Source organism: Abramis brama, assembly GCF_963993115.1.
Source record: "Abramis brama genome assembly, chromosome: 7".
Lineage (NCBI taxonomy): Eukaryota > Metazoa > Chordata > Actinopteri > Cypriniformes > Leuciscidae > Abramis > Abramis brama.
Window position 1 is genome coordinate 3,908,396 of NC_139969.1, and position 12,268 is coordinate 3,920,663.

The 12,268-nt window shown below is 39.6% G+C and overlaps 2 protein-coding genes across 3 annotated transcripts in view; both read left to right on the plus strand.

Moving 5' to 3' along the window:
- ankrd12 (ankyrin repeat domain 12) overlaps positions 1–10,884 on the plus strand; it is a 63,122-nt gene extending 52,238 nt beyond the window's left edge. For both annotated transcript variants that reach the window (XM_084119522.1, XM_084119523.1), the window contains 5 exons: positions 635–5,208; positions 5,325–5,423; positions 6,031–6,174; positions 6,568–6,663; positions 9,447–10,884. In XM_084119522.1, the coding sequence (XP_083975648.1) occupies positions 635–5,208; positions 5,325–5,423; positions 6,031–6,174; positions 6,568–6,663; positions 9,447–9,632 (5,099 nt within the window). In that variant the 3' untranslated portion in view covers positions 9,633–10,884. The remainder of the gene's footprint in view (positions 1–634; positions 5,209–5,324; positions 5,424–6,030; positions 6,175–6,567; positions 6,664–9,446) is intronic.
- A 1,383-nt stretch (positions 10,885–12,267) lies between these two features.
- twsg1a (twisted gastrulation BMP signaling modulator 1a) overlaps position 12,268 on the plus strand; it is an 11,912-nt gene continuing 11,911 nt past the window's right edge. Inside the window, exon 1 of the mRNA XM_084120049.1 lies at position 12,268. This exon is cut by the window's right edge and continues 130 nt beyond it. The gene's annotated coding sequence lies outside the window, so the exon portion shown is untranslated.

Genomic DNA, 12,268 nt, shown 5'->3' on the forward strand with positions numbered 1-12,268 from the left:
CATATCTTACGTACAGTCCAAGTCAAGTCATATCCATTTTCTAAATAGTTTTGTATGTTCTCTGGGTTAGTTTTATTAACCCATTTGGAGGAACATTTATTTCTAACAATTAGTGTATTTTACATCTCTGCATTTGTCAGGTGCTTTTATACAAAGCGAGTAACATTGCGTTCAAGCTAAAAATGTGTTTAATTAATGATCAAAGAAATGTCTAGTTAAAACAGTAGAGCACGGCACTACCATCGGTCATAGGATCGATAGTTTTCATCTTTCTGTAAATGCCCATTCAAAAGAAAACGGACTGACAAAAAGTCAAGATTTTTATCTAAACAACGTTGTTGTAAAATTCGGAGAATTTTTTTTCTATTTGTAGACCTAAAGAATTATGTACAAGTCAAGTTTCAAGTATTTTTTTTTTTTCATTCTATTGGTTACCTCAGACATTATTTATTAAGTACTTAATTTAATTGGTTAAATAAATGTTGGTTGAGCCTTTTTAAAATTGTTACTAGTTCTGGTTATGCATTACTGGCATTAATATTTATTTAAACACAGATATTCCTTTTATTTCTTATACGTTTGATTTAATAGCATTATGTTAATTCCTTTTTTCTATTATTTTTTTATGTCACAGAATCAGAGGACCCACCGTCGGTGAATCCATCCAGTGTAGACGAGAACATGGAGTACTCGGATGCTGAAAAGGACTCTGACAGTAAATCGACAACAGTGAAGGCTTCATCGTCCATGTCAGGGCTGGATGAATACGAGTTCAAGGATGAGGAAGAGGAGGAGGACCTCAGTAAGGCACTTAACGACCGACACATCTTAAGGCGAGAGCTACGGCAAAAGGAGAAGGAGGAGAAGGAAAGGAACCACTATACTTCCAAACAAGGCAGCAAAAGCGACCAGTCAACGCTGGTGTGCAAGTCTAAAAAAACAAAGGCGTCCCGCGTCTACTGCAGTTCAGACAGTTCGAGCGATGAAGCCGAGGTGCCGACAGAAAGAAGGAGCTCGCCTACCAGGTCGGTCAGTGTGGATGGTCACAAAACGGACAGTAGATCGAAGAAAGAAAGCTTGACTCTCACGCCAGTGGAACAGAAAGAAAAAGGTAAACAAAAGAAAAAGAACAAGAGCCAAAGTAAAAACAAGGAGAACCAAGAAGTCCGAGAAGAAGGGAAAGAGAACAGCAAGTCTATTCTGTTTACTTCGGCGACTGTGTCCGACAATTCTGACAAGGGCGTCAGGGAAGAAGATTCATTCAAAATGTCATTCAGTGCAAAGGATGACACATCGGTCCACCTCTTTCACCTGTCTGTAGTCAAGTCCCCTAAGCTGAACCACAGCCAAACTGACAAGCAGACAACCCCACTGAAACAGGAGAACGCTAAGACTTGTGTTTCTATTGGTGATGGGTCCTGTCCAGGGGACGGCGTCAAATACAACCACTACACAGAGTCTGACTTCTGCACAGAAGGTTCTAGCAGTAAGAGCTGCAAGCACAAAGAAAAGAGCAAGCATCACCACAAGGAGCCTAACTTAGATGGAGATGATGGCAGTTCCAGTCCTTTCAAAGACAGTAGTCTAAGCAACAGTATAGACAGTTCTGAGGCTGTCTTCAGGAAGACTGACAAAGACGGAAAAGTGGTAAAAAAGCACAAGCTGAAACACAAGGAGAAGGAAAAGTACAGGAAGGAGCATGAGGCCGAGAGGAATCGCCACCGGCAGAAAGAGCCACGCAAGGACGGACACAGGAACATGGAGTTTGATCGAGAGTTTTGGAAAGAGAACTTCTTCAAAAGTGATGAAAACGAAGATCTCACAGGCAAATGTGAGATGCTTGCTGGCGGATCTCCTCTGAAATCCTCAGACTCATCGCCTGTTAAAGAGGAACGAGGGGCGTCAAAAGATAAACATTCAAGCAGTAGCAGCAGTAAAGACAGGAGGCCAAAAGAGGAGCGAGATAAGGACAAGACCATTAAAAAAGAGAAAAAAGAGGTGCCCCTTAAAGAGGAGCGTGTAAAGGATGGAAAAGGAGATGAAGTTGATGATCGGACTGAGGGTCTTGGCTCTGGCCGAATTCCTGACAGCTCACTGCACAGTTCAGGAGTGAAAGAAGAAGTAGATGATAAACCAATTACTGTCAATTCAGCAGACCAAGATCAGCTGGAGTCTCCAGAGAAGAACTCTCGCGAGAAAACTGATAAGCGGCCACCAACAAAAGACCGGGAGTCTGAAAAGTCTGACAAGAAACATGCAGATAAAGATAAGAAAGTAAAATCTGAACATTTAGCTGACAAGCCTGAACTTCACAACTCTACAGATCGATGGAAAGAAAAGGAGAAATTAACAAATATATCACATTCACCCAATGACAAGAGCCATAAAGAGAGTGAAAAGCTCAAAGCAACGTCTTTGATGAAAAAGCATGAAGAGAACAAGAAGAATAAGGACAAGGACAAGCTCGACAAAAGAGCTGAGAAAGAGCACTCTTCTGGTGACCACAGAGACAAAGATAAAACGAGTTCAGAAAAGAAAGGAAAAGCCCCAGAGAAAACCACTGATCATGGAAAAACTGACCGCAGTAAAGAAAAAGAACGGGAAAAAGATTCTGACAAGAGGAAAAAGGAGAAATCAAAAGAGACCACCCCCTCTTCCTCATCCTACTCCAATCTAAAGTTATTATTGGAAGAGAAGAAAGGCTACGTTTGTGAGAACAACAAGGTCCCTTCATCTAAATCAAAAGAAGAGGTAACCAAGCTTCCAGAGAAAGACCGAGATAGAAGAGAGAGGGACCGGGAGCCTGAAAGGCATCGGGACCGCGAGCGAGACCGACACAAGGAAAAGGAAAAAGATCGATCCCAACTGAACAGGGATGGCAAAATTAGCAAGACGAAACCAAGTGAAGTGGACTCCAAATCTAAGGTTGCACCTACTCTAAAGGATACTCGTCCCAAAGAAAAGAGGTTAGTGAACGATGACCTCATGAAGACCAGCTTTGAACGCATGCTCAGTCTCAAGGACCAGGAAATTGAACAGTGGCATAGGAAGCACTTGGAGAAAATCAAGCAGAAGGAACGGGAGCGGCTAAAGCAGCGTCCAGGAACTGATCTTGGGAAACAGAAAAGCAAGGAAAAAACGAAATCGTCCTCTTTGTCCAGTGAGCCTTGTGTAACCAAGGAACTAACTCGGTCAAAGAGCTCAGACGCACCAGATGTGCATCGCGAGAAGATCTTGAAAGATGCCACCATTGGAAGAACGCTCTCAGTAGATGCAAAAACCTTGGGAAAGAATGGTCCAGTAACGGAAAACAATCTTAATCGATCTCCAAGACCAGAGAGTGAAAAATCTGGCCTTATGTCAAGATCAGTGTCCATGGTTTCTGTGGCAAGTTCAGAAGATTCCTGTCACGCGACCATATTGACACCTAAACCAACTGAATATGATTCTGATGTGAACATGGAAGCTTCAGATTCCCAGCCACCTTTCCTGCAGTCTTCCCTCATTTTACAGTCCTCCAGATCACCCACTGTTCACGATAAAGATACCAGCAGTCTTCCTGAAACTGCTCTCTGCAATCGCACACCATTATCAAGCAGGCATGCGTCCCCATGCTTAAGGGCTATTTTGGATGAAGAAGCCAAGGTGTCACCAGCTGAAACAAGATCGACAGAAGAGTCTCAGATTATCAGTATTGTCTCACACCCAAGCAGCGAACAAGCTGCGGTTCATTCAACTGAGATTAGCGTGTCCCCTGTTCAGGAAACCCCGAGCAGTCAAAGTCTTACTAGTGCGCTTCCAGAAAGGGAAAGTCTGACTAGTAATGAAACTGAAGGCGTCACACCTGTTTGTCACGTTCAACCTTCACCAAACTTGCGAGAGTCTAGTGCAAAAGACCTAGGTAGCCTCAAACAGGCTAACAGTGTGTTTCAGACCCATTTGCAAGAGAAGAGCAGGTCTTGCAACACTAGTAGTCAAATAGAGCATGCAAGTCTGGGTCAGCTTGACGTCCCTGGTGCCGTAATGACAGAGGGATCAAACAAAGAGTCTTCACAAGCTGTTGCATCATTTCAGTCTTCTCACACACAAAATCCTTCTGATGCCAATTCACCTTTGCATTCAAGTAGCCAGCAATGGGAAACTACCCCCGTTTCCAGTAGCGAACAGACATTGACAGCAGACTCTAGTTTGAGGCCAGAGCAAAGAGAGAAACCCGTAGTTGTTGCTGAGAACAAAGTGGAAAAGTGTGGGGAAAACCTCACCAAATCAGGTTGGACAAGCTCTCCAAGTCCATCTAATGGTTCATGTAGATCCAGCTCTGAAGAAACTACTAAACCACTGTTGAGAACAACCAGTGTCCAAGATGATACCGAAAACGGTGATGCAATTGTGCAAGACGAAAGTGTCTCAAAGTTCTCCAGTGAGCCATTGGATACAGTTGACGCTCAGCCAGAGAAACACGAGCCAGGCCTTCATGCAGCTTCGGTGACAAATGTGTCTCGCTGTGCCAGTCCAGAAAGGGTCCCTGAGGAGCCCATGGAGCTATCTGAAGATGTTTCGGACAAGAACCGAATCACAGAAATGGATGTGGCGAAAGTCCTGTCTTCAGAAGAAGGTGCAACGACACAAGCTCCATCTGAAAGCAAGGCTGATGCAGAGACATCAGAACAACTCGCTGTCGAGGAGAAGCCTGTGAAATCTGACCTTCAGACTAATGAAGAACAGGGTCAAAGCAGTGCGACGGTCAATCCCGATAATCAGGCGGATCTGCACAGTGGAGCGACCTCGGGAAGTTCCTCCCCGATATCCATCGCGGAGAGAGATTGTGATACATCTGGGGCCAGAGCCAAAGTCCGACTCCTTGAAGAAGAAGCTGATATGCAGGCGACCCATCCAAGGAAACGAAAGATGCATAGGGTTTCACCTCCGGCCCAAATGAACCTTACGGCTCAGCAGGTCAAAGAAAAGGCGCAACAGTCATTAGCTGCAATCGTAGATGCATTGAAGCTTGAAGAGATCCAGCCTTACCAGACGGAGAGAGCAAACCCATATTATGAGTACTTGCACATTCGCAAGAAGATTGAGGAGAAGAGGAAAGTACTTTGTAGTGTTATTCCTCAAGCACCTCAGTACTACGATGAATATGTGACATTTAACGGGTCCTATTTGCTGGATGGAAACCCTCTCAGCAAGCTCTGCATCCCAACGGTAAGCTGGTCACCACTTCTATTCTGAGAAAGTCATGATTGTAAGAAATTTTTACTCGAGTCTAAGAACAATAAAATTAAACTAATACTCAAATCTAAATCTGTTTGCTCTTGTAGATAACGCCACCTCCCTCTCTACTTGAACCACTGAAGGAGATGTTCAAACAGCAAGAGGTGGTACGGATGAAGCTAAGACTGCAGCACAGCATCGAAAGGGTAAATGGAAACGTAAAATATACTGTATTTACTGAACATCAATCTCTAGATCAGAGTTTCCTGAGCTAAAGGGGAACGCAAAAGGGTTCATGATGGAACTGCTGAGGATTTGTGCGAAAATGTATTACAGGAATAGTTCACTTAAAAATGAAAATTCTGTCTTCATTTACTCACCGCCGAGTTGTTTCAAACCTGTCTGAATTTCTTTCTTCTGCTGAACACAAAGGAAGATATTTTGAAGAATCTCGGTAACCAGACAGATGGTGGTCCCCATTGACTTCCATAGTAGGAAAAAAAATACTATGGAAGTCAATGGGGTCCATCAACAGTTTGGTTGAAAATAATAAGTAGGGCTCTCAAGCAATTCAAATTTTTAATTGGATTAATCGCAATTTAAACGCACATCAAATTCGGATGAGAAATTACCCCCAAAAGATCATTTAAAGTCATTATTGAGTTAAATGAGAAAAGCATCGAATAGACATTTCAAGTGTAGTCATGTAAGAAACAGAGAGAAATATTATTTTGTTTTAGATTATTTTTTTTGCTGCTTTTTGGTTGCAGTAAAGATGACTTGATTGAATGACTGAGGTTTTTGCTCTTCTAGGAAAAGCTGATTGTATCCAATGAGCAGGAGGTTTTGAGAGTTCATTATCGGGCTGCAAGAACACTAGCCAATCAGACGCTTCCATTCAGTGCCTGTACAGTCCTATTGGATGCCGAAGTATATAACATGCCCCAGGACGTCCAGGTGAGTGGCCACATTATTAGGACATTATTTTAAAGTACTTTAAAACCTGAGTAAACACTGTTACTTTTATTTTATGTATGTAAGAGTACAATAAAATGACATTTTACATGAATAAAAAATCCAAACACAGGAATTGTTGATAATTGAAAATTCCAAGAGCTGTAAAATGTTTAGACAACTTTACCGCTCTTAACATATTTTCATGGATTCATTGAATTTTTTAACAAAAACTTGCATTGCAAAGTGCATTTTCTGTAATCAACATCAGATCACAAATCCTGTCAATAAAGCTCAACTTGTTTTAAAACAAAAAAGTTATTTTAAATCCTCAGAAAATTGTTTTTTTCCACATACAGTACGCTTCATCTTTACTAATCTTCTTTTTTTTCTCAGGGTGATGATGGGAAGACCTCTGTTAGAGATCGGTTCAATGCAAGGCAGTTTATGTCTTGGCTTCAGGATGTAGACGACAAGTTTGACAAACTGAAGGTACAAAAACAGACATAAATGTAAAATTAAATGAAACAAACGATTCAAAACAATACAAAACAACCAGCTTCTGTAGACGCATCATGGTATAGTGGCCTCAAAATATATTTGGACACTTTAGCTATATACTCAAAAATGCATAATTGTTATAGCATCATTTAAATCAAGTTAATTTCTCTCCAAAAGGAAGTTATTCTCTATATCAGTGTGACAATGCACATTTCTTAATATTAAGATTAAAATGTGTTTTAATATCACTATTAGTAAAGATAGTATAATCACTGCATAATGTCTTTTAAATGCAAGATATTTATAGTATACTTGCAATAGTTCACAATCAAATATACTTAAGTATATCTTTAGTTGAACCCCAGTACTATTTCTGGATAACTAAAGTGCATTAAGTACAAAATTAGTTGTTCCAATTTAGCAGACTTTAAGTATATCAATCTAGTATACTAAAAGTACAATTGCAGGGTATTTATATTAAGTACATAAATATATAAATGTATTTGTAGTACACTTAGCATAAAATAAATTTATTTCTAATACATTTAGGTATATTTATTTTTTGATCGGGCAACAAAGTTGCAACAATACATTTATGTGACTAGCTAGTTGATTTCTTCAACGTTGTATCGTACTATAGTAGTTAAGCAGCGAGTTACGTCGTAGTACAGGAAGAGAGGTGCTGCAACAATGGAGAATATGGGAAAAAAAATGTGTTTTATTAATATTGAAGCATGAAAACCTATTCTAGTAGAACCCAAAAACAAAATCAAGACATTGTAAAAGAGCATAATACGGCCTCTTTAAATAAAAACAGTGAAGTTCTGAAAAACAGATGAAGTTTTGTTGTCTAATGCAATGACATTCAAACATTAGGGGCTTTCGCACCGGAGGAATCTTTTCATAGTTCCTAGAACTATTGGCGGAAGTTCCCAGTCTTTGGCGTGTTCGCATCGCAGGGACTAGGAATGATTTTAGTTCTAGGAACTCCTTTTGGAGGAACTTATTTAGCTCCTACTTCAGAGTCGGGTCTAAACCAGCACTATAGCGACTATCCGTGACGTCAGTGTATGCTGATTGGCTGAACACACATGAAACACCAGCACCTGCCATTTTTAAAAAGGCAGTGTAAACACACAGATTATAGCCTATATATTTACTCCAGAAACTAACTAGCTAACTTTCTGCGACGTCGTGCTGGAACAACAAACACAAGGTGTGGCAATGATAATCTCAGGTGCTGTTTATGTGCTTTATTTAATGTTAAAAGTGTGTAATGTGACTTTGAATATCATTTAGTGCTCCAGCTTTGTAGCTGTAACAATGGACAATTCACCTCAGATCTTGAAATTAATCAAATGGAAACAACAACGTTCAAACTGTAAAAAAAATAAGTATTATTTGACAAAGATTTTAGTAACTCAGTAGCCTATGTATTTTTAATAATGTTTAAATGGTGTAATATTTGTGAATTTGATTATGTAGCTCCATTTTCTTGCGAGTGCCGTCAAGATTACTCTCTGGTGCCGTGCACTCGCCGCGAGACTCCGCCCACACGCTGTTCTGATTGGCTGTGGGTTTTGATTGATTTTTATGCATCTAGTGTGGACAGACAAATTATTTGTCGCTGGAATCTTATCGCATCGCGTCTGGTTAGGATTCAGTGTTACGCTGAGGAGAAAGTCCAACGCAACTTTGAGGGGACCAAGCCAAACATGATTATGTATTTCTGCTCAGCCAGCAACATCAACATCAACCACATGGCATAAGCTAATAACCTTTCATTACTTTCTATGTATAACAGTTCTATCTAATAACGTATTAGACAGGACTGATAGACAGATCATAAACTCTGGCGTTCTCGGCGCTGTCAAAATAAAGGTTCGCCACTCCATCAAAATAAAAGTCACAACAACAAGCGCTGCTTATGTCACTTCGGAGTTCCTACTGGCGGTGCGAATGCAACATGAAAAAGTTCCTAGGGGAACCATTAGTTCTCGGGGAACTACCCTGGTGGCTAGTTCCTAGAACTATCCGGTGCGAAAGCCCCTATTAAGTGTGTCTTAAAGGAGTGATATAATGCCCTTTTCACAAGATGTAAAATAAGTCTTTGATGTCACCAGAGTGTGTGTGTGTGAAGTTTCAGCTCAAAATACCCCACAGATATTTTTATATAGCATGTTAAAGTTGCTATATGAGCAAAAACGCACTGGTTTTGTGTCTGTCTCTTTAAATGCAAATGAGCTGCTGCTCCCAGCACAGTGGGCGGAGTTACTAGAGCTCCTGTCCTTTTACCTCACACACACATGCACTGAACATTTCAAAAACTTTTCGCCTTTTATGTTCAAACCGAAGTCAGAAAGATGAAGTGACAACATGTAGACAACATTTCTGAATGGTTAGTTGGTGAATTTATGTAGCTTATGTGTAGTTATCTTCTAGTCATTGATTAGCATATTCTGTCATGATAATCTATAAATCGTGTTCCGGGGGCGGGTTTATGTAAACTCTAGGGTTGGTGATGTCACTAACCCGGGAGGAATGATGTGTAGTCTCTACCAGCCGTTTGTTGTAGTCCTTAAAAAGCGATTTCTTTAAAAGCAAATATCTCCCTTTGCTTTGAACTTTGAGCGTTGTAACTTTGCAGATGTTGTTTATGCTCAAACAGCAACATTACACACTAACTAAAGTTAGAAAAGTGAAATCATAATCAACCACACCTATTTGAAGTCGCTGTATCTGTACAACTGACACAAATCTGTGTTTCTCCTCAGACTTGTCTCTTGATGCGTCAGCAACATGAAGCGGCGGCGTTAAACGCGGTTCAGCGGCTGGAGTGGCAGCTAAAACTGCAGGAACTGGATCCCGCCACTTACAAGTCTACCAGCATTTTCGAGATTCCCGAATTCTACATCCCTCTCGTAGAGGTCAATGACGACTTCGACCTGACACCGATATGACCTGGTGATGAGATGAGGAGACAACGTAACGTTTCGTAGCTGTCGGACCATGACAAGTGGATGATGTCCAGATGTGCGTAGGGTGATAAACGCGAAGCACTTGATTTTGGAGGTGTGTGTGTGTGTGTGTGTGTATGTGTGTTTGTGTGTCACAGACTCTCCAGATTTATAATAAAAGAAGTAAAAAAAGAAAAGCGTAACACAAGCGAGCGCTGCACTTCCAGGCATCACCGGTTCAGTCTGTGTTTGCTGTTCTAGTTCTGGTTCGACCACACGCACCCAGTGCAAACGCACTTCACCATACGAGCGTCAGATTGGCAGGCCTAGACTAAAACGCACTTAACCCTGAGGTCCACTATCCAGAACGGTGGACCACGGGTCAACAAAGAGGAGTGTCGGAAAACCAGCCTCCGGAGGGTGAAGACCACCATCGGGAAGCGAGAGAGATCTTCGTCCTCTGTTAAGAAAGAGATCTCAAGTCCAACATGTTTCTACAGTTGAGTGTTCATAGATTATGTATAGATTGTGCTCCTCATTTTTTAACTTATTTTATACATACTGATTGTGCATTTGTAAATAGCCATGTAATTATTGTTTTTAACTTGTAAAAAAAAATGAAAGAAAACTGAGAGGACGGAAAAAGTTTAAGTAATAAATATTTTGATTGTAAACTTTTTGTCTAATGTTTAATGGACCAAAGTTGTTTTTACATTGAAGTTCTTTGTTGTTGTTGCTGTTGATGTTTGCTTAACTCTTTAAGCATGTGTTTTGAAATGCTTTTTCTGTTTAGTTTTTTTTTCTTTTTCTTTTTTTTAACTCCTCTTTTATCCCTTTGACATCCATCAAAGCTGATGTTTTTTGACTTGTGATTTCTATAATGTGCATGCTTTCGCAGGTTCGTCCCCTTTCTGAAAAGTTGTACCGTGGTGAGGTTTACTGAAGTGGTCCTGGTTCTTTTACGCCATTCTCGTGTCTGTTAGTAACATCCACTTCTTGCGTGTCGTCTCTTGTGTCTTGCGCACATTTAAAAAAAAAGAAAAAGAAAAAGTTTGTTGTGGTTTCTCAATAGGAAAAAAAATACCCTTACTTTTACAGTTTTAATGTGAGATCACAACGAAACCTATTTTTTACAACGTAATGCCTTTTGAACGATGGTTCTAAAAATGTCTATTTTAATATTTACTTGTTACATGAGGATGTACATATTTGTAATATATAATTGAATAAATTTTATTGGTTGTGAAATCAAAAACTGTTTTGCTCTTCTTGTTTAATGTGCAAGTCATGGAATTTACCAGTGAATATAAATGTCTCTGCAGAAAAATTGCTGATTGAAACGCACTCAGATATTCAGTTTGAAGAAGAGTGTCCAGTAGATGGCAGAGTGGACAAATTAAAGGATATTAATCAACATCAAAGACTATCTTTAAAAAATAAATTTAGTTCAGTCTTGTACGTTTTATCTGTATGAACTGTATGAATATTGTTTTGGAACTATTAATAAATTATAAATAATGAAAGGAAAACCAATAATAATTTATAAATAAACAAAAACAATGAATAAATAAGAAAAAAACTAATAAAAATAATATATTATTTATAAGACAAATTTCTTAAAATATTTTTTTATATATATTTATATTTAATAATATCGTTATTGTTGATGTTTTTGGATATCAGCAGTCCAGATCTTTAATGCATGTCCTTTTGTTTAGGCCTCCTGAAACTTTTAAACATTTTGGCAGATCCTTTTAATTCACATAAAATCACATAAATGAGGAAAAGACCAACAATTTATTATAAGGAGACAACAATATTAGCACTAGTGTTAATCTTGACTATTGCCTGTGTCTTTAAAGGGATAGTTCACCCCCAAAAATAAAAATTCTGTCATCATTTAGTCACCCTCAAATTGTTCCAAACCTGTATTAGTTTCCTCTGATGAACACAAAAGATGATATTTTGAATGTTGGTAACCGGACAGTTGACCTGCAGAGTAGTTATTATTTTATTTTTTGCTACTATGGAAGTTGTCAATCAATGGGTGCGGTCAACTCTTTAGTCAACAACATTCTTTAAAATATCTTATTTTGTGTTCAACAGAACTCATACATGTTTGGAACAACATGAGAGTGAGTAAATGATGACAGAATTTTAATTTTTGGGTGAACTGTCCCTTTAAGAGGTCTCATTCGGCTGAGATCAGAGTTCACTGGGCGGCTGGTGTGAGGCAGAGGCGTCTTCCTCTAGGGGGCGCTTAAAGGCTCAAAAAGAGATTTTTATTATATATATTTTTTTAATCGAGCTGCATTCAGATATCAGGACGTTTTTAATATACTGGAGATATTTGAATGCTAACTGGTATATTCGTTTTAAACTGTTATTGCAAAGGGTTTGTAGGAGACGTGCATTGAAGATCCGCACGTGCCTTCGATTGTGCGCTTCTTCCTGATTCAGCAGGTAAAATTCACAACTGAGAAACTTCAATAGAGCTTTAATTGATTAAATACATAGTGCAGAGTTAAAACAGAAGAATTATTGTGTAGACCGGCGATATCAAACAGAAAAACAATATCCGTGCCGTTAAGCCACGCCCCTTCAGGACCCGTATGTTCCGCTAATTGCCTTTCTACTCA